A 21,442-nucleotide genomic window follows, 5' to 3' on the forward strand; every position below is an offset into this window, starting at 1 on the left:
CAGCCCAAAGTGGGGTGTGAAGATGGGGATGTCCCCTGGTCAGCAGCCACCCCCTGGAAAAGCTCTGCGGCGGCGGCGGCTCGTTTCTCTGCTCTGTTGGCACCATGGAAAAAGAAATCCAGTGTAAACAGCGTGGCTACAAACCAGCAGAGCCACGGCGCAGAATTAGAGCCTGGGTTTATTTTCACTGTGTCTCCTGTGTTGTCAACTTCACAGTTGTCTCACTGTGTCTCCTTACCGTCCCGAAGCACTGCAGCAGTGGCGGGGAAGCGCACACCCAAGGCTGACGAAAGGATTTACCCAGGCTGTGAAAAAAATAGGGATTCCTTGCCCTTTTTAAGTGAACAGCATAAAACTAAGTGGGAAAGTGCCCTTGAAGCGGGGCGGTAGGATCTCTGCTGTGCAGGGGGAGTAGCGGCGAGTAAGTCCAAGCAACCATTTTATGAGAAACAGCATCAAGTCACACAAAGTCACCTTCAGCAGCCCGGCCTGGCGGGATACTTTATCCAAGTAGCAAGTGGGGTAATGTTTGGCTTCTGAGCAAGGGGGTGGAGGAGACTGAGTCACCTGTGACCAGCGATACTGCTGGGGGAGAATCATAAGAGCAGGAATTTGGGTTTTCCAGCTCCTTTGCTGCGGCAGGGATGGGATGCGGACATCGCCGGGGTTAGACGTCCCCCTCAGAGAGTAGGACAGGGATTTAAACTGTTAAGCGGCTCAGCTGCTACTGACTTCTCCCCCAGCACCCCAAAGGCTCAGAAGAACATAGGTGGCTTCTATTTATTCAGCTCTTAATGGAAAATGTATTTGTCAGTAGTAAAATCCCGTACTTGATGGCGTCTGTTTAATATATACAGTACCTAAAGGGGGCCTACAGGGAAGCTGGAGAGGGACTTTTTACCAGGGCATGGGAACCCCTCTGATAGCAGCCGGCTAATCCAGTTGTGGTGCAAGGAATGGGAAAAAGTGCCAGGGTCTTAAACAAACCCCACTGGGGCTCAAAACACCCTTGGTGAGCTGCCCGCTGCGGCCGTGCGGGAAGAACACATTGACCGTCCCTTCTGACCACACATGGACCTCGGCCCAAGAGGCAGCGAGGAGATAACTGAAGACCTTTGATGAGACAACTAAAGATTTGATGAGATTTGCTGGATGCCTGTGATCAGCAAATCCCGCCCCCCCAGACCTCCCCTGGGCCCCTGGCAGCACGCTGTGCTCGGCGCTGTACAGGTGCGCAGGTCAATATGGACAACGTCCTAGAGGAGATGGCAGTGTCGGAGCTGGAGGACTTTCTCTCTGCCTGCGAGGACGCTCCTGCCCGGTGAAAGCCTGTGGTACCGGTCACCCGCAGCTGTGCGGGTGAACCACGTCCGACGGTCCATAGGTCGGTCTGTGGTCACACGGGACACCTTCGCAGCATCCGAGCGCTGCACAAAAGCACTTCAGAGTTAATAAAATATGAAAGATGATTCAGGATGAAACGTGCGCTTGCACACAGGCTTGGTACCTGCCCAAGCAAGTTGTGAGATGACCAAGAGAGGGGAACATCTGTCGGCATTGCTGATGCTTTAATACACTGTGTGTCACAGAACACGCGTGGGTTTAGCCAACGGCAATATCGAGGCGAAGAGAATGGTGGGAACGATGAAGACATCCACTTAAGCAGAACAATAAATAAATAACGTGTCATTTTTATTTTTGCTGCTATTTGAATCTGTCTCCTGGTGCCACTAAAATAAGACCAGGGCACGAATAGCAGCAGTAGAAAAACCAGACGGTGCACTCGAGCGAGCAGATGGCGCGCTGGTGTGTCATACTTGTTACTGTCGCTTACTTTATTATTTCTGTTACGGTGGGTCTCTGGACGGTCCTCACCTGTCATCAGTATTTGTGGGCTGGATTTTTTTTTAATTCAGTAAACATTACGTTTCGCATACTTGGAAGAAATCCGGTCGAGTGGTGATTTCTCTCTGCAGTACTGCCAGGTCCCGGGAAGTGTTTGGTGCAGTCAGTATTTTTTCAGGTAGAAACACGTTTTGGGGAGCAGAGAGAAAAAAAAAAAAATTGTAATCGGCAGTGTGTGTTTATTTTATCAGCACCCCGGGTCCAAAATAAAGTGGGAAACAGTCTGCATGACTCTTCTCTCAAACCCTTTCCTTTTGCCGTAACCTGGATGTGGTTCCTTATGCCGTGCCAGCAGCTTACCCGCTCCTTGGATGCTTATCCATGTATGGAAAGCTTGATCTGTTTCTGAAAGAGAATACGAAAAGATGCAGGCGAGGAAGAAGTTGACTGTCGGCTCCTGCGCCAGCTGGGGCTGGCACGCGAGGACCGCGCTTTCGTCCTCCCTGTGGGAAAGCTGTCCGTGTGACAGCCCGTCCCTGCCGGCAGACACGTAGGCAGTGTGCCGGCGAGGGGGGTTTGCTCTGCTCCTCCATCGCCTGCAGCCACGGATGAGACCTCCCCGGCGGCAGCTGGCCCGCACGCAGCGTGACAGCGGGGGGGGGACCGCACGTCGGCACCCCCCTCCCTGCCCCGCACCGCACTCGCCCCTGCCGGCACATCCAGAGCGTGTCCCTCCAGCTCCATGATGCTGGCATGTGGGACGTGTCCCTCCGGCTCTGCAATATCAGCACGTGGGAGCGTGTCCCTCCAGCTCCACAATGTCGGCACATCAGGAGTGTGTCCCTCCAGCTCCGTGATGTTGGCACATGGGAGTGTGTCCCTTCAGCTCTGCGATGTTGGCACATGGGGAGTGTGTCCCTTTAGCTCCGCAATGTTGGCACGTGGGAGCATGTCCCTCCAGCTCCACAATGTCAGCACATCAGGAGCGTGTCCCGCCAGCTCCATGATGTTGGTATGTGGGGAGCGTGTCCCTCCAACTCCGCAATGTAGGCATGTGAGGAGCGTGTCCCTTTAGCTCTGCGATATCGGCACATGGGGAACACATCCCTCTGGCTCTGCAATGAAAATCCCTTCTGTAACTCCGCAGTTCCCACCGAGGTGGGTGCATTCACCCCTGGTGAATCCTTCTGGTCCCACTCCTGCCCTCAGCTGGGGGCTGCTGCCGCTGTTTCCATCAGCCAGTGCCCGGCACCACCTGGCAGAGCGGCTCCGTTTGCTCCGTGGTGGGGATCTTCTCCTCTGGCTGCTGCTGTTGGCCCAGGAAGCGCATTTTGGGGCAATCCAAGGCTGCGGCAGCTCCGACTGCTCCATCAGCCAAGAGCACAGCCGAGGAGGGAGAGCGGATGGAGAGACACATCCGACACATGCGTCGCAGTCTCTCATTTCTTCCCGTGTACCTTCTCACGTCTCCTGTGCGGGAGCTTGGGTTGTAATTATCTATATTTATTTAATCCCGCCCCACGTGCTCGGCTGTACGCGTTTGCCCCAGCAGCCTGCTGCTGTGTTCAGCCAGACCAGATGCCGATGCCAAATTGCACTAACTCCAAAGCTGCAGCCAGACAACGGCTTTGGTTGATCTTTAACCTCTGCTAAACATTAGGAAAACCATCTGAGCCTGTACTATTCTTCCTCTGGTCTCTTTTGAATTGCTTATTGTATAATTATCTGCAAAAAGGGAATGGGGGAGAGCTGCCTGCGTGCCCTTTTGTTGTTTTCAGTTGACAGTATTAAGTATTTCCCCTCCTGCTCGCACGCAATGGTCAATTCTTTCCTTGTTTTCCCAGGAGAAAGGATAAGACGACCCGAGTGGAGCCTCCTCATCCCTCCTCCGGAGCACCTTACATCCGCTCCTTCCGACCTCGGGACAAAGACAGTGTCTATCTCTGACAAAGAAAGCCTTTCCCTGGAGTGTTTGCCCACGGTCTGGATTAAACGGGCCTTTATAGCACCGAAGGGTCGGCGGGGAGAGGGATCCGGAGGATGCGGGAGCGGCGGCAGAGCCGGGGCAGCAGGCGGAGGATGGCTCTGCCGGGCTGGGGACCACAGTGATGCAGGGCAGGGACACCGGCGTCCCGCAGCCACCTGCACGGGCAGGCGCCTTCGAGCTCCTGGGAAAGGAGATTTGGGGATATTTGGGCCTCGCTCCAGGTCACTGTCTGCAGGAGGGAACCCACAGCCCCCTGGGTCCTCCCCGTGGGCCTGGGGGTACGGTGGCGCCGGTTGGAGCCCCCAGGGAAGGTGGTGGGCGCGGGCGGAAGGACAGAGATGCGGGATAGTATTAATTGCATTAATATTCACCTTAGTGCAGCCTCTGGAAAGGGAAGAGGGAAAGGGGAGAAGCTCCAGGCTGTGAGGGGGCTCGGGCTCCGTGGGGTTCAGCCCGGGGCTCTGCCACCGACATCCGATGCGAGGATGAAGATGATGCTCCTCCCTCACCTAACGCAGCCTCAGCTGGCAGCAGCAGAACAAGGGGATTTTGGTAAGAGCTCTAAGGATTTATGTTAAAACCGATAGCTGCCATTTTTAGCTCAGCAAAGGGAGCGCCATCACACACATCGAGTCGGCACACAGACGTGTAACATCACTTCGTCTAACGAGCCTTGCCCCCGTGTGAGGAGCCCCCCTCCAGCGGTTTCCAGCTGTGGGCTCAGGACACGGAGGAAGAGTCTGCGGTACGTGGCCTGGGAAAAGATCCCTCTGGGAATCGGGAGCGGTGACCTGCTCTGCTTCCCTGTCCCGCTCCCCACCCCCGGCCGCAGGGACTGTGCCGCCTTCGGATGCCGTTACTCAATTGGAAATCAATTACAGTTCCCTAAAGGTTTCCCTCCACACCGGGCGGAGCGAGTGGCTCCGGTGTCACAAGGGATGGCTAGTGGCTTATATGAGGGGCACGGTCCCTGTGTGTCCCCCCCCCCATCCTGCTATTTAGTCACTGACAGCATTTTCCCTGAAAAATGAAGGTGAAGGGGGTGAAGGGTGACGGTCACCTGCCCATGGCAGGGGGCTGGAACTGGATGGTCTTTAAGGTTCCTTTCAACATAACCATGCCATGGTTCTGTAAGGGCTCGTAGCTGCACCGGCTGCCGCAGCCCCTGCGGGGGGAGATGGGAGGGGGCGGCCTGGGAATGGGAGCCGGGCCGGGAGAGCTGGGGTTGTTCAGCCTGGAGAAGAGAAGGCTCCGGGGAGACCTTATAGCCCCTTCCAGTACCTGAAGGGGCCCACAGGAGAGATGGGGAGGGGCTCTTTATCAGGGAGTGGAGCAATAGGATGAGGGGTAACGGTTTTAAACTGAAACAGGGGAAATTTAGATTGGATATCAGGAAGAAATTCTTTCCTGTGAGGGTGGTGAGGCACTGGAACAGGTTGCCCAGGGAAGCTGTGGCTGCCCCATCCCTGGAAGTGTTCAAGGCCAGGCTGGATGGGGCTTTGAGCAGCCTGGTCTGGTGGGAGGTGTCCCTGCCCATGGCAGGGGGTTGGCACTGGATGGTCTTTAAGGACCCTTCCAACCCAAACCATTCGATATGAAAAAAAGGGAGATTCGGTTAAACGCGGGGAAAGAGGGGAAGGGCACGCCCGGCCGGGCGAGCGGCGGCGGGAGGGGCTCGGCTGGGGACGGTCCCTCCACGTCCCCCGCCCGGACAGGGGCGGTGTCACCTCCCGAGGAGCGGCGGAAGGGACAAAGACGGATAATCGCGGGGGGAAGGGGGAGAAAAAAAAAAACCAGTTTATTTTTGGCTGCATTTTATCGCTCCAATTGTGAGATTTTTCACCAGACGCCGCCGCGCGGGGGGCGGATGGGGGGGGGGAGGGGTGCCTGCGTGCGGCGCGGCACGGCACGCACGGCGCGCGGGGGATGGCGGTGGGGGAGGGGAGCCGCGCCCCCGCGCGCCCCGCCCCGCCACACCCCCCCCCCCACCCCCCCCCCGCGCGCGCGGGCATTCCCGGCCACCGCCCCTCTCCCCCCGCCCCCCCCGACCTTTCCCCCAGTTTCCAGCGCGCGCTCCCCCGCCCGCCGCACGGCCCCGCCCCCTCCCTTCCCGCCCGCCGCGCCCACGCACCGCCCTCCCCGCCCGGCACGAAGCGATCACGCCCGGCCGCCGCCGCTGATTGGGCGGAAGAGGGCGGCGGCGGGCGGCGATTGGCCAGGAGCCGGGCCCCCCGCCCGCCCTCCCGCCCCGCCCGCGTTGTCTGGCGCAGGGAGTGCCCCGCAGCGCGGCCCCGGCGGGCGGGGGAGGCGGGAGCGGGGGGAGGCGGCGCCGGTTCCGGCTGCTGGTGCTCGGTGTGTGTGTGCGCGCGCGCGCGCTGCTGTGGCTGCTCGCCGGCCACACCGCTGCTGTTGCTGCCGCTGCCGCCACCCGCCGGAGCCGCGCCATGCACAGCTCGCCCTGCTCGGAGATGGGGGATGCGTCCACGGTAAGCGGAGGGAGGGAAGGGGCGGCGGGCACCCCCCGAGCCGGGGGCAGCCGGCGCCGGCCCGGGCCGGGCACGTGCTCGGCGGCGGGCAGGGGCGCGGACACCGGTGTGGCCTCAGGAGCGGGTGGGTCGTCCCTCGGGACCGTTACCCCCAGGGGTTGGTCGATTGGGACCGTTGCTCACCGTGGGTAGGGGTCGGTTGGGACCGTTGCTCAGCCGAGGCGGGGGTCGGTTGGGACCGTTACCCGCCGCGGGGGGTGGTCGGTCGGTGCCGTTCCCTCAGGGGCGGGTGTCGCCCTGGTCACCTGCCGGAGGGGGGGGCGGCCCTGCCATAGCCGCCGTGTGGGGGCGGCGGCAGGGCGGCAGCTGCCTTTCTCCTCCTCCTCCTCCTCCTTCCCCTCTTCCCGCCATCCGCCCCTCCGCGGCGCCGCCCGGCCGGGGGCAGCCGCCGTGAGGCGTGGAGCGGGCGGGGGTGGCGCGGCCCCCGCCGGCGGGAAGAGGCGCTGCCCGGAGCGGGGAGGGAGGGAAGGAAGGGGGGCCCGCACCGTCCCTGCCCGCGCACGTACGGGGTGATGTGAGGACACCGGCCAGGCGCCGTCAGCCATTCCCTGGCAGCCGGAGAGACCGGGCTGCTGCCCTCGCCTTAAAAAAAGGGTGGTTGTTTTTTTTTTTTTTTTTTTTTTTTTTTGAAAAGGGGAATATTTTGTCACGTTTCCTTAGGGAAAACTGCTCTCCTGAAACGTTGAGTTAGAAAAAAAAATAATCTGGCGGTTTGGTTGCCTGCAGTCGGGCTCTGAGGAAGACCCGCAGGTTTAGCGCAGAGCTTCGCCCGGTGCGGCTCCTGTTTGACAGGCGCTCTAGGTCCCGACAGCGCTTTTTGCCCTCGTTCCCCTTCTCGTTTTTTTCAGTGGAAGTTCTTGGAAGCGCCTCTCAGAGAGGTTAATAGCTTCAGAGCGCTTTAACCCCTTCCTGCCCCCAACCTTGGTATCTCCATGCGTGGTACCTCTTGTTTTAGGCGAAAGTCCTCGCTGAGTGCAGTACTGGCATTATGTTTAATGTGTTTGCCACGCACATCCCCATAGTTGAGACAATGTCACACAGCTTTGCATCTTTGTGACACTGTTGAGCCAGGATCATTCCACCTTTGTTAAGACAAAATTCGTTGACTAAGTGTGTAAATGATGTCATCCAACAAGCCCTCTAGGGCTTTAGACTGTCTTAAAGGTGTGTGCTTGTTGTTGCTTTTTTAGTTAAAACCCTTCGCTGCAGTATATAAGCACGCTGTGTAACAGCATTAGGCTCGAGAATCTTGGTCCACGCTGCTGAATCCCAGCCTTTGCAGTTAGTTGGTGTGCCTAAAGACTGGAAGAGTTTGAATGTTTAGTTGAGACCGAGTGGGCACGTGAGCCAGAAAGCAGCAGCTCAGCGTAGCTTTTGGAATCACTGTTAAGCACTGAAGGCATTTTATGAAGTTTGTGTATCCTTTCACAGAGAAGTCAAGTGTTTTGCATGCATGCATACACACACAAATTTTCTGTGATGCTTGCATTTGGAAACAATATGATTACATTGGTCTTCATGTTACTTCTAGTGTGTCTTGGGATACCTAGCACCTTTGTAGTATCATACCTTTCTAAAGTACAATACAAGCAATTTCCACTGCACTTTGAAGACTACTTTCCTTCCCTGCACCCCGGCTTCTCTGTTGGTAAAATTAAGATTAAAATGCTTCTACAAGGTGTGGTACTCTGAATCAGTGATCATACCTTAAAGCATCTTACTGTCAGCTGAAATTTATCTTCTCAATGTTACCAGAATGAAATCAGTACTGAATAAGAGTCGCCTTTTGGGTCTGGGAAACAGCCTTGTCTAAACAAGGTTGGAAGTCAGGATTTCTTTGCTCTTTTTGTTTGTATACAAGTGTGGGATGTGTTTACTCAGAGCAGTGTAATCTAGGAAAGTAACTCTGGAAATGTGAGCTACACACATATCTGTTCCTTTCCTCCAAATCATACTACTTTTTTTTTTTTTTTTTTTTAAAAGAGTGGCAGGGGTGGGAAGATGAGCCTGTGGGGGGAGGGTAAGAGTTGAGCTGACTGGTAAAAGCCTTGCCGCAGGCATGGGATCTGTTTCAGATGACCTTCATCGTGAGCAGACAGTATGTGGGTGGTGGTGGCTTTGTATTCTGACTTGTCCTAATAGCCAGTAATCCGATTACATTTAGGTTGACATTGTGGACATCTATGAGTCTATCCGTGAAAGGCAGCGTCATGACAGCGAAAGGTCTACCTGCAGCACCTTGGAGCAGAACGACATTGAAGCTGTTGAAGCACTTGTTTGTATGAGCTCCTGGGGTCAAAGATCGCAGAAAGGTGACATATTAAAGATAAGGCCACTTACACCCTTCTCGGATTCTGGTGATTTCACAATGCACGCTGAGGCTACATCTGAATTACCAAAGGACTATTTATCTACGCTGGTAAGAAAAACATGAATGCAAAATAAATATGCCTGATACCTGGGTGTTACATCTCTGCAATGTTTTAACTTGGCCAGCAAAGACAGCTCAATCACGTGTCCCTGCATACAATAGCTATGGTGCAGCCAGTGCTGTGTGTGTACATGGAATAGTGAGGTGGGAGTGTTGAGTTTGTTTTTTTTCTGCTGTCTCTGGAATGGCAAATGTAGGGGTTTGATCCCTTGTTAAATCTAGATGTGAAAGCGCTTGCTGATGGGTTACTTAACTTGACAGCTGAGGATGCTGCCTGGGTGGTTATTGCAGGTTTCTTGGAGCACTTGGAGTAAAAATGGCAGAATGAGCCTCAGTGATTCAGCACCGACTTATCTGCAAGCACTATATGAAAAAGGTACTTGACGACATTTGGCTTCACTCTGGTCATTATAAGAGAAAGTACAGGTTACCATTATGAAATATACAGTTTAATTAGTTTCTGTGCTATGTGTTTGTACATGTAGTCTGTTATTTCTCCAGAGCATCAGTCTACTCTGGCTGACTAATGTCGGTTGAATCACAGGTTTTTTTGTTGCAGTTTATGTTGCAACAGAAGTAGGAATTAAAAAAAAAAAGGGCTTGGTGCTGTTCGGGTTTCAGATGGTTAAGGCCCATTTCAACCAGTAGGCTTCTAGTATACAATTATGTCAGGAAGAACAGGAATAATACAGGGAAGAGGCTGACATAGTATGGCAGCAGGTTGACGGAGTTCTGTCATACTCCTGCCGCTCAGTGTTGGCACTGTCTCTTGAGCAGCACAGGACACAGGCATGAGATTTCTGTGGTAAAGGAGGAAGGAGAGGTGGTGTCAGCAAGAGCGCAATGGATGAATAAGAAGGGATAGAGTGTTTCCATTTGTATATATCTCAGAAGTTGCCACCAGCTGATGGGGTAATCATTGATAAAAGTTGTCGGGCTTCCTGGAAGCTTGAAATTGAAATGGTACAGTATCGATATCTGTTGCTAGTCTATTTTCTGTGAACAGCAGAGAGAGTCTCATAGCCTCTTACAGCTGCGCCTGTTGCTGAGGAGAAAGGAATGAGAGAGTTTTTGTAGCACAGTGAGTGGACATGCAATGTTTTCTGCAGGTTTACATCTGCCTCATTGCCTTCATTTTATTAATGTGCCTTTGAGCATATTCAGAGTGGCCATCAGATGAGGCAATGTGTGCTTTAATCAGTTTGTCCCAAGAGGCAGGTTCTGAGAAGAGGGTGTAATTTTATTTTTCACAGTAAAGATAGTGAAAAATTGAGCTATGAAATTACCTGATGTATAATAATGGTATGTTCTTGTTTGCAGTGCATGACCCCTCCGCACAGCCCCGACTTTGTTGAGATATCAGCTGCTATGCTTCTCTCCTCACAAGTCACTTACTCCAAACCAAGGACTGTCATGGCAAATACAGCTGCCTGCTCAGTCACGTCAGTGACTGGTGCCTCCCCCATAACCAAGCCATCTGTTATCAACATGGAGCGACAGTGCAGTCAGAAGCCGGAGATATCTGAATCCTTTGCCCCTCAGCCTTGCAGGGCCATGGCAACAAGTGTGATACGTCACACAGGTGATAGTTCTGCTTACCATCACATTCCTGCTGTGCAAGAGAAAACAAAGGTAACTTCAGGCTGCAGCAGTTCCAGAGACTGGTGTGGGGCAGATGACCGAAGACATTCCAGGCTGCCACAGGACACGTGTGCCACGCATGATTTAATTAACAAAACCTCTCCAGTACATCAGCCTTATGCACATGACTCCAGTGATATTGTGACCAATAAAGGACAACTACCAGTCCGGCCTGTTTCGCCACAGACCCACTTACCAAAGAATTGTGAGAATGACTTGCAAAAAAGAGCTACCCCAGTGACACCTGTCCCCGTTTCAAGCCCCCAGGTTCTCTGTCAAATGATCCCTTTAAATGGACAAAGCAGTATGATCAATGCCTATGTCAAGCCTTCAACTCCAACAGTCTCAACTCCCATGAAACCTATTTTACCGCAGACAGCCCCGCTCTCTCAGCCTGTACTCATGGGACCTTCTGTGCCTCAGGGGACCGTCATGCTGGTTCTTCCACAGACTGCTGTCACACAGACACCACAGTGCCCGCAAACAGTAATGACTGTTGGGAACACCAAGTTACTGCCCCTTGCTCCTGCTCCTGTGTTCATAGCTTCTGGTCAAAGCTGTGCCCCCCAGATGGACTTTTCTAGACGGAGGAATTATGTTTGCAACTTCCCTGGGTGCAAGAAAACCTATTTCAAAAGCTCCCACCTCAAAGCCCACCTTCGTACCCACACTGGTGTGTATGACAGGGCAGGTCCTTTGTTACTCCAGCACTGTCTTGCCTTGGGGAGCTGAAATGCACATTTTTTGGGGGGAGGGGGTGGGAAAGGGAAGAGGCAGGTGACTGGGAAACTTCTGCTCATCTCGGGGAAGAGAGGAATGTTCATTCTCCGTGGGCAAGCAAAACAAGACAGACTTTGTTCTGAGACCTCATCTGACCCCATAGTGTTAGTTGAATTTCACATGCTTTAGTTGGAGCGAAGCTTTGCCGTCTGTGTGTGTGTGTGGGTTTAGGTTTGAGTGGAATCCTGCCATCTGGACTAGACCGAAATGAATTGTGCAAGTCCCTGTTTTTGGGGCATGGAGAAATCTGGTGTAAGCAAACCATAGTACAGGTAGTTGCTCTTAATTGTTACAAAAGTAAAAGAAAAGAGAGAAAGTCAGAAACTGCACGTTTTTCTGGAGTTTTGTTTAGGCTAAATGGGAATGTGTTGAGATTTTGGGCTGCTGTGTTAGGAGGCAGAGCTACTACAGGAATGTAGCTGTTTATTCAGTTACAGAGAGGGAATTTTAAAGGTAAATGAAAATTAATTATAATTAATGTGAGCTGATTGGCTCCATAAAATGCAGTCACTGTGTTGTCAGTGTACGTGTGTTTTACTTATCCTTTTTCTAGCTCCGAGATCCTGTTAAGTTAAAACTGACTTGAGTGCTTAGGGACTACTTTTGATGTTGAGGGATAGGCATAGCAGGAGATTGGTACAGAATAGCTCATTCAAAAGTTTGTCTAATTTTGGTTTTCCTTGGCTTTTTTCCCCCACTGTCCCTTGCCCCACAGACACTGTGGTTTATTGGATGTCAGCTTCTGTGGCAGGATTTGCATTAATTTTCCAGTTTGTCTTTACAGTTCCTTTGGGGAAAGAGCTTAAACCCTGTATGAAGCTGATAATCCTCGTAAACCAGAGCTCAGAGGTAGAATGATGCTTCTGCTTCTGGCTTGAGAATTAAGTGCTGCAGGCTGCTCAATTAACCTGGCACTACAGGATAAACATGGACTAGTAATAAGTGTCTTGCTTTGAGCCCGTGCTGCTGCTGCTCCATAGGGAAGCTGTGTGTGTCCTTGTATTGTGATTAAGAGTAGGACGTCTATGGGAGGTGAAGCACACAGACCCTTCACTAGCTAGTCCACGTTACAGGATCAGGAGGCAGAGCAGTTCAGCTTTCTTTTCCCACCTTTTCCCTGCACACTGAGTAACTAGGTGATACCACGTACACCAAACAATAGACATTTACTCTCAATATCTGAAATAAGAACAACGCTTCTGTGGGGCTTCCTTTCTGCTGGTTGCTTTTGTTCCGCTCCAGAGCATTACCATAAATTTGTGTCATGTGGTAGATGTTTATCTTGAGCTTTATGGGGTTTGCTCATGGTAGATCACACTGTTTAGGATAGCTTTGATGTTACGCAGTTCCCCAGGATGAGCAGAAGCTAACATGGACAGCCATCCTGACTGCAGTCATTCCTGGGTGTGCAGAACTCCCCTAGCTGTCTGTTGGACCTCCAGCTGCCTGGGGATGGCAGGACAGGCCATTCCTTGGTAGGACTCGCTGGAGTGGTGCGTTTGTGTGTAGGACTGGAGCAGCAGAGCTCTGAGGCCCGATTCCAGGCTTCTTGTTTGCCTGCGGTATTTGCTGATGACATGCAGCAGCCCTAGAGCTGTGGTCATGCAGGGACAGGGGCAGGGGGTCACTTCTAGTTCAGTCAGCGGATAAGGTAGCTTTAAACCCAGTTTAAAGAAAAAGATGAAGAATGGTTTTGGATAATTGGAAAAAATAGACTCGTTTAAATAACACTTAACGAGATATGTGTCAGGGAATAAGTAGATTTTTCTCTGGAACGCAACTTGAGCTTAAGCTAATGTTGACTGCACACATGAGCAGTTCTGTGGAGTTCATCAATTTTTGCAAGGCAAGATTTAAGTTAGCTCTTTGCTAAGACTGTAACACAGCTTCTCAAAAGTAAGTTATGCTTCTTTTATGTCCTGCAGGAGAAAAGCCTTTCAGCTGCAACTGGGAAGGCTGTGACAAGAAGTTTGCCCGCTCAGATGAACTGTCACGCCACCGTAGAACTCACACGGGAGAGAAGAAGTTTGCTTGTCCTGTGTGTGAGCGTCGCTTCATGCGCAGTGATCACTTGACAAAGCACACCCGCCGCCATATGACCACAAAGAAGATCCCCAGCTGGCAGACAGAGGTTGGCAAACTCAACAGAATTGCCACAGCAGAGAAACCGAAAAGCAGCAGTGCTCTGAGCATGCTCATCCCCATGCCGTCGTCCGTCTGTCAGGGCTAGTGAGAGGATGCTCCTTCTCTACAAGCTTTCTGAAAATCAGGAAGAGCTCTGATGGCTACAACAGAACTGACAATGGCTTTTTTCCCCTCCCGTGTTTGTGCATACTTTAGTTTCCCTTGAGTGCTCTATTAATAATGCTATGTGAGACACCTATCATATCTTTCCTTGTCCCTTCCCTATTTGTTTTTTTCAATACTTGGGCAAATGCAATCACCAGCACTTCAGGAAACCAGAACTCTTTGGAAGTTATTTTGGCAATAGGTTAAAAAAGTCACTTGTAATGTTTGCTGTTGATATTTTGATGGACAGTAAAACAGGGTGATTTTTAATTTTTATACTAGTATTTTCTATACCAAATATATTTTGTATTTATTCATTTTGGTCTTGATGTGCAGGCAAATTACTTGACCTGCATTAGTAGGGGTGTGCAGGATGAGACCCAGAGTTCTGGAAACTCCTTTTCAGTAAACCTAAAGAATTGCATTCAGAGCATTTTGTAAACACATATTTGATAACTCTTAGTGGTTGGGATTTTCACACTTGCAGATCCTGATCCTGCAATGGGCTGGTGCTGTTACACCCTCTTTACGCAGGTAACCTTGGAGGTTTGAGATCTAAGTGTGTCGTCATTTTTAAAACAAACCAAACCAGAATGACTTTCGTTCAGAAAAGAAGTGTTGAAATCCTCGACATTTTGTAAATTCATACCCTTTGCAAGTAGAAGCCCTTGTGACTTTTGGTAGAAGTTTGATGTACTGGGCATTCCTGAGTCCACACTCCACTGGAGCGAAGTTTGGAGGAGCCAGGCTTCTCTGATGGAGGTAGAAGCACAAACACTGTTTAGAAGCTTTGACACTAAAAATTATGCTATACTTTTCAGTCCTACTAAACCAGCATATCAAAATCTACAGAAAAATGCAAAAATGGCAACCCGTGAATAATTAGCTGGGTCTCTGTAATTTTTTTTTTTGAGTACAGGATAAATAGAAAATTAAAGTTGGTTTTTTTATGTATCGTGGATGCTTGTGCACCTTATAGGAAATTGTTCAAGGCTTTCATTTACCTGTATCAAAGCACCAGAGGAAGTACTAATTGTGTTTTGACTTAAGAAATAGCCACCGTGTCAACTTGATGATGCTCTTCGTGTGGCCTTATACTTCTCCACAGTACTTTGTATAAAATCACCCTTTTCTATTAAATGAGGTATTCTCCCAGTTGAATGGATTTTCTTTTACACCAAGTGTAAATATGGCTAAGAAGTGGAATCGCTGGCTGCAGGAGCTCTGTGTTGCACTGGCGTGGTGTGAGTAATAAAATGCCGCTAGCACAATGGGACTGCTGGGTTTCCGCGGTGCGGAAGGACGTGCGTACGTATTGTAGCGGAGCTGACAGCGGAGCTGTTGTGCTGTCAGGCACCAGGTGGTGTTTTGCTGGGAGATGGCTCACCTGCTGAACGGAATATTTCTGTGGCGTTTATTCCTGCTGGACTCTTCAGCCACTCCTGCGCTGAAGCTTAGTTGAGCACTGAGGAGGACTTTTTTCCTGGATGTGTAAAATGTGGATAACTAGGAATGCGCTCTCTTGCACTGCTTCGTTGTTCTAAAACCCTGGTCTCGCTTCTCTGTGTGGGCAAAACGTGGTTCTCGTCGATGTAAGTGCACACTTGCTGATCTCGGCTAGAACTCCCCTGAAATCAGCGGAGACCCATTTCAGTTGAAAGCGGAGTATGTCATTACTTTTACACTTAAGGCTATAGTTATAATTAATGATAGTAAGTTTTCATACTGTACTAAATTGGAATATTGTGCTCGGTGTACTGAAGTTTTTGTGCCTGACCTTTGAAGTGTCTGCACCCTGTTGGCTCTGGTCACCACAGCTGCTGGTCTCTGTTGATACCCAGTTTCCCAAATTTGTGTGCTGACGAAAGACATTGCTGCTCCTCTTTTTTTTTTTTGTTTGGTGTTTTTTTTTTTTTGGTTTTGTTTTGTTAAAATCCCTTTAGAAGTCCCTTAGAACAAGAAGTTTGACTTTTGGATGCCATTTTAGCATGCTTTTAACCGGGGAAAGAATGTCCTGTCTCAGTCTAGTAGCCAATTCAGTACTACTTTTTTTTTTTTTTTTACAGACCAACCATTTATGGTGTTCACCTGAGCAAAACAGTTTGGAGACTCGTGTCATGATTTAGTAAATTGTCATGTTAGTTTGTTGCATCGTAGCGGGGGAAAGACTGGAGAATATGGAATTTCAAAAAGTGTGTGTCATGACGCGGAAAAGCGATGGCTCCCTCTTTGTTAGTTTTACTTGGCCTGGGATTCCTCGCAGCTGGCTCCCACCAGGTGCGCGCTGCCTCTTGCCGCCTGTGCCCAGGATGTGTGGCTCTTTCTGCCGTGGATGTGCACGAATAGCCGAGCCGTGGCGTGGCTGTGTCTGCTCTCTTTGCTCTTTCTGTTCCTTCCTGCTGTGTAGGGGTTATTTACGGACTAAGCATGACTGAGGTAACTGCTCTCTTTGCACTTTACTGCCTGAACTATATTGTTCAGTCTTTTTATTTTGAACCTATATTTTAAAGATATGGAATCACATTTTTGTACCTGTTTTTAACTTTTATTAAATAAAAAGTATGTAATGTGACTGGTTTTAAATCATAAAAAAGTTGTGAATTTTCAGGTTTCGTACATGCCCTTTCTAGAACTATGTAAATCCGTCTGGATTAAGTTATATATCTTGGCCAGGGAAGACTTTGGGGCTCACTAGTTCACTTACCTGTAAAGGCAAGACTTCTTGGGTCCTGTCGTAAATTGGCCAGTGCTTGTCCATGTGTAATTTTACACACCCCTGCTCCTGTATTTGGTGGAAGGTGTACACCACTGCCAGGGTTAGGGGTTTTTGCATGCTGTCTGAAAACAAGAGTCTTGGGATTTGTAACTCTGTTCTAGCGTGGCCTCCGGAAGCTGTCGACAAAAGGTGGAGGTCTGAGTGCTGCTGTTAGTGTTGCAAGTTGTGCATGGCACAAACACTGGAAATAAAGAAGAGACGAGATTTTGACCCAAAAGACGGCTGCATTAGCCCTGGTTCTTCCTGTTCCCGCGCTCTGGTGAGGAAGTAGCTCTGGCAGTCTGGCTGTCACCTCCAGGTCTCAGCTGGAAAAGAGGTGACAGCAGCAGCAAATACTTAAAATTTTTAAGCATCTCTGCTGTTTCTTTCCCTCTGACCGGTTCCCAAACTGCAGTGATATTTATTTCTAGCAGGATCGTGTTTTGGTGGAAGAGATGGGGAGGAGAGGATGTAGTGACACCAGCTTTCTGTCACAGCCTTTCACTGCGAGGTGACTCAGTCTCTGCAGTCAGAGCCTTTGGAGAACAAACTGGGAGGGGTGACTCAAGGCTCTGTCTGCAGAAGAGCACATCGTTTTTGGAAGTGTGCAGAAGATGAAAAGAGAAGATCCTGTGGATGGTCCTGCTTCCCCCTCAGGAGAACAGCTGGAAGGGAAGGCTTTACTGCAGGATCGATGCTCTGTCAGAGCAGCACAAACTCTTCAGCCCTTGGGCTCTGCAGGTCTCCATAACACTTTTGACTCCCAAGGGGACATGTCCTACCTGTCTGTTCCTGCTACTATTTTTCAAGGAAGATTTTCCTGGGCGTTGAGTCATGTCCTAAACAAGAGCTGTAATTTTTATGCCAATTTTCTTGTCTCCCTCGCTTTGCTTATGTGAAACACAACTATGGATTTCACAGTTCTGTGCTCATCTTTCTGCTCTTTCTTGGAACCAAGCTGAGTTCTGAGCTGTTCTGTGCAGCCAGGAGGTGCCCTCTGTACTCATCCTGATGGGGCCGGAGTCTGGAACGTCCTCATCCTGCGAGAGAAAACAGCTTGCACGTGAGGAAGCTTTTCTACCTACTGCTGTGCTAACACCGGCACCGTGCGGGCAAAAGTCTCTTTGTCTTGCAGCTATTCGAAATCCATGAAAACTAATAATTTTCTAAAGAAAAATGCATGTGCGCTCAGATGCGTCCGTTGGTTTAATGCTGCGTTTTGCAGTTAGACTAGCATTGCTTTCCCGTGCGTGGTTATGCAGCCAAACTTCAGCTTAGCAGCCGCTTGCCTCATCTTGCTCACAAACTGATGAGCACTGGTCTGCCTGCGGTTGGTAGCGGAAGCGTGAATCCATACTGGTGCTGAGGTGGCACCTCTGGGCAGAGGTGGCCTGTGGTGCCGGGTGGCTGCGCGCTCGGTGTGCTCCTCTGGCTGACTCTCCATTCCCAGCTGTGAAAGCTGTGCGTGCTCAACATCCTGTGAATGATGAAGGTGGCACTTCATCCGTCACCTCTTGCGAGCCTCAGGGCTGCATCTGGCTTGAGTTCATCTGCTGGGATAAATCTTCTAACTGGTTTTGAAGTTTAATCTGTAAGCCCATCTGTCTTTTTACCTTCTGTTTGTGTCTGGTAGCTTGAGGCAGGCTATGGCCATGAAAAAGCAAACTTCTCCCATGTGTGCAGAAAGAGCAAATCATGACTCAAAACCCAACAAGCTACAGGCTAAGGAAATGGTGGGACGGATCGCGAGGAAGCCACAAAGCCTCAGCCACCTCTGCTTGCAGTCCATGCAGTCGGTGGGATTACGGTCCCTGCAGCGGGTATGTTAGCACTGGGACGTTTTCTTTCCAGATTGCTTTCATCCTCTGTCAAATGCAGCCTTCCTCGTTTTCTGCTTCAGCCCTTGAGTGTAGGAGGAGGAAATGGGGTGACGCTCACATCCTGATGTGTGCAGAAGGCCCTGGGCACATCTTAAACATGCAGAAAACTCAAGGAAGCTGGAGCATACCCTTCCCTGGGAGGGTTTTTCCTAGATGGGAAGAATATCTTAGGTTTAACTTTCCCCCTTGTAGTGTCTCTTGAGTTCAGAGCGATTTCTTTTCTGTTGATTGTCATTGTCCACGTAAACTCCCTTCACCCTGTGGTGGAAAAAACCCAACTCTGCTGTGGATGCCATCGGTGCCAGGCAGCTGGAGCTCTGCATGCCCTGCCGAGTGCGATGGGGAGCTCCGCCATGCTCGTGTGGCACAACTCCTCCGGGACAGTGGCTCTGTTTCAGCTCCCAGGGGGTGTGTGTGAGAATAATTTGGCTGAAAACTTGTTGGGGTTTGATCCTTAGAGGAAGGAGGTTGGGGAAGAGCATCCCTGGGGTGGTGCCACCCTCCTTTCTCCTCTAAAATTGTGAAGGCAAGTAGATGGCAGCAGGGTGCTGGGCACGATGCGTCAGGGAACTATTAGTTGCTCTGCTCTCAGGGGTCTTGGCGATGGGATGCTGGCAGATACGCACGTATGGGGACTGTCCTCGCATATGCTGGGCGAAAGGACCAGCATTCAGCATCCTGGAGACAGAGGTGGTCTATAAAGGCCTCCTTCCCTGGGTAGCTGTGGGTATGGTGACTGGCTGCTCTTCATCATTCTTTCCAGCCATCTCACCCTCCCACGGATCAAGCCACAGCTTTGTTTTCCCCACTCAAGTCTACCTACAGCTCCCGACTGCGTTCTTGAAGCTTGTAGATTTTACCGGATAGCTACCCACCCGGTAAAAGACAACTCGCTTCCTAAAACTACTCCATCACTGACCTGTTTTCTCAGTTGCTCTTGGGAAGGAGTTCTGCCCACTTACTGGGCTGCCGAAAAGGCAGAGCTCTGCAAAAAGCAGCAGCATCCATTGCAGTGCTGTCAGGGAAAAAGGCATCTACAAAGAAAGGGGGGGGGGAAAGGATTCAAAGCATTTGTTTGCACATGAAAAATCCAGATTTGAGTGAAATCAAGAGTCTGAGTAAGTATGCAAACTGGTTCTGTAGTTTCACGTTCATTAGTTTTGTTTTTTAAGATCTTGGGTTGAGTAATTTAAAAAATATGGCTTTAATGCTTTCACCACCAGAACCTTGCAGCTGGCAGCTTGCTGCGTGGCCAGGCAGGAAACCTTCTCAATGCATGGAAGTCGCTAAGCTCAGAAGTGGCGATATCTCTTCACGCATCAAAGAGTAATTTTTCATGATTAGCTGAAAAAATGACCCTCTTCTGTCCTCTCAGCAACTGTGGTTTTGCCTCGCTTAAAAAATAATAGTAATAGGAGTTAGCTACAGCCAGCCAGCTCTCCTCTTTTGGGCTGGTGCAAAACACAGTGTGTAGCGTTTGTCATTGTTAGATGAATAATGCAGTAATGTGGTTAATAGGCATGGCCTTTTGCTGTTTTATTAATGGGATTAATAGTGTTAGCTCAAGACCTGTGCTCAGCTACCCCGTCTTATGCTGTCCGTATTGGACAGGAGGGTAGTTCCTAAAATGATGAATGAGAGACTCTCCGGAACCCGACTTAATTCCAGCAGTACTTGCCAGGAAGTACTGGCAAGCCAAATAATTTTTTGTCTTACAAGCGGCTGTGATTTGATGATGGTTATAGAGGAATACAATGAAAAGAAAACAAACTTCCAGATAATTCACCCCATGGGACGTGAGCATTCACTGCCTGAGATGTGGCAAAGTGATCCCTGTAGTGCAATTGTCCCGTCCCCCCCTTTTTTTTTTTTTTTTTTTTTTTAAGAAAAGAACTATTGATTCAAGAAGTTTCTCTTAAAATCAGTCGAGGGCTCAGGTACTTCTTCAATATGATTATTTACCTCCAAATGATCTAGTGTCCTGTTTTCCCTGAGCAAAGGCTGGATTTAAAGTAGGGTTACGTGGAGACCAGGCAGTTGAAGTGTTGGTTGCTGGAAAGGTTACCTGTGAAACCCATTGCACGCTTATTCCAGGTGCAGAAACATACTTGTCCCTTGGCTATTTAATAAGTTAATTTTGTAAGGAAGCTTAATGGTTTGCTGTGTCCAGTCAAGAGGTTTCTATCAGCCCGACAAGAATATATTCAGTTTAGATTTTATTTATTTTTTTTTTTATTAGTCACTCTCTACAAAATCCTTAAAACTTAGGCTTTCTTTTATGAGAGCCTGGGATGCGTTGTAGAGCCATCACCTGGGTCAGTCACCAAATGCAGCCTTAGAGAATGAATCTCTGTGAGGGGCCGAGGGACCCGGGGGTGGCAGAGCCCTGGTCCCTGCCAGTGTCACGCCACGGGATGGAGCTGCCGGCCCTGCCTGGTGCGGGGGCAACTGCCGCGGTGCCCTGCCAGCTCGTCTTGCAGCATGGTCTGACAGCAGCCTGGCCTGACAGCAGCCTGGCTTTTCTTGTGGTTTACTGTGTTACTGGAGGCCACCCAAAAAGGAGCCTGCCCTGGCGATGGGGGAGCTGTGACTGAGCTCCTCGACGCATCTCCCCACACGTGCCAGAGAGGCGGGGGACCTCAGTGGGAGGAAGGGCCTGGTTGAAAGAATGAAATCCCAATTGAAGGGAAATCTAAAACACTGCGGCGATTAAAGCGAACGAACGGAGTACTGTGGTCACCTATGGTGCTGGAGTCAGCAGGTCTCTGGTGTTTCTTCTGCTCTCCACAGGCACATTCTGCTCACCCCAGTAGGTCTTTGAGAGCTGCTGAAAACTAATACAAGCTCTGGGAGATCTGCCCGCTGACACGACATGCTGCAGAGAAACTGTGCTCCTGCCACAGCTCAGCAGCATTAATAGGTCTAAAAGTGACTGTTCCTGCCAAAAACTAAAGTGCTATCATTCAAAAGTGGATTTTTTCGGGAGGGTTGGAGAGCCTTTGCTCCAGAGGGCCCACCCGACTTCCCCCAAGCTATGCAAGGACACCTGCTCTCTGCTCTGGCTACTTCTGGGCCACCAAGGTATCGTAGAACCATAGATTGGTTAGCCTTGGAAAGGACCTTAAAGATCATCTAGTTCCAACCCCCCTGCCACGGGCAGGGACACCTCCCACTAGACCAGGCTGCTCAAAGCCCCATCCAGCCTGGCCTTGAACACTTCCAGGGATGGGGCATCCACAGCTTCCCTGGGCAACCTGTTCCAGTGCCTCACCACCCTCACAGTAATGA

At 50.5% G+C, this 21,442-nt stretch overlaps 1 protein-coding gene across 1 annotated transcript; it reads left to right on the forward strand.

Annotated features, from left to right (window-relative positions):
- The first annotated feature begins 6,131 nt into the window (after window positions 1-6,131).
- On the forward strand, window positions 6,132-16,099 carry KLF11 (KLF transcription factor 11). The gene is made up of 4 exons (XM_074581826.1): window positions 6,132-6,318; window positions 8,543-8,797; window positions 10,130-11,123; window positions 13,156-16,099. The coding sequence occupies exons 1-4, from the start codon at window positions 6,277-6,279 to the stop codon at window positions 13,458-13,460; spliced, it is 1,596 nt and encodes a 531-aa protein (XP_074437927.1). The 5' UTR covers window positions 6,132-6,276; the 3' UTR covers window positions 13,461-16,099.
- Window positions 16,100-21,442: the final 5,343 nt, after the last annotated feature.

The sequence above is a fragment of the Larus michahellis genome, chromosome 3 (genome assembly GCF_964199755.1).
Source record: "Larus michahellis chromosome 3, bLarMic1.1, whole genome shotgun sequence".
NCBI classification, from domain to species: Eukaryota; Metazoa; Chordata; class Aves; order Charadriiformes; family Laridae; genus Larus; species Larus michahellis.

Excerpts from the sequence above, each read along its gene's own strand:
- KLF11 (XM_074581826.1), top strand. The coding sequence starts at position 6,277 with ATGCACAGCTCGCCCTGCTCGGAGATGGGGGATGCGTCCACG. Across the intron at positions 6,319-8,542 it reads AGATGGGGGATGCGTCCACG|GTTGACATTGTGGACATCTA; the intron begins GTAAGCGGAGGG and ends GATTACATTTAG. Across the intron at positions 8,798-10,129 it reads AGGACTATTTATCTACGCTG|TGCATGACCCCTCCGCACAG; the intron begins GTAAGAAAAACA and ends TCTTGTTTGCAG.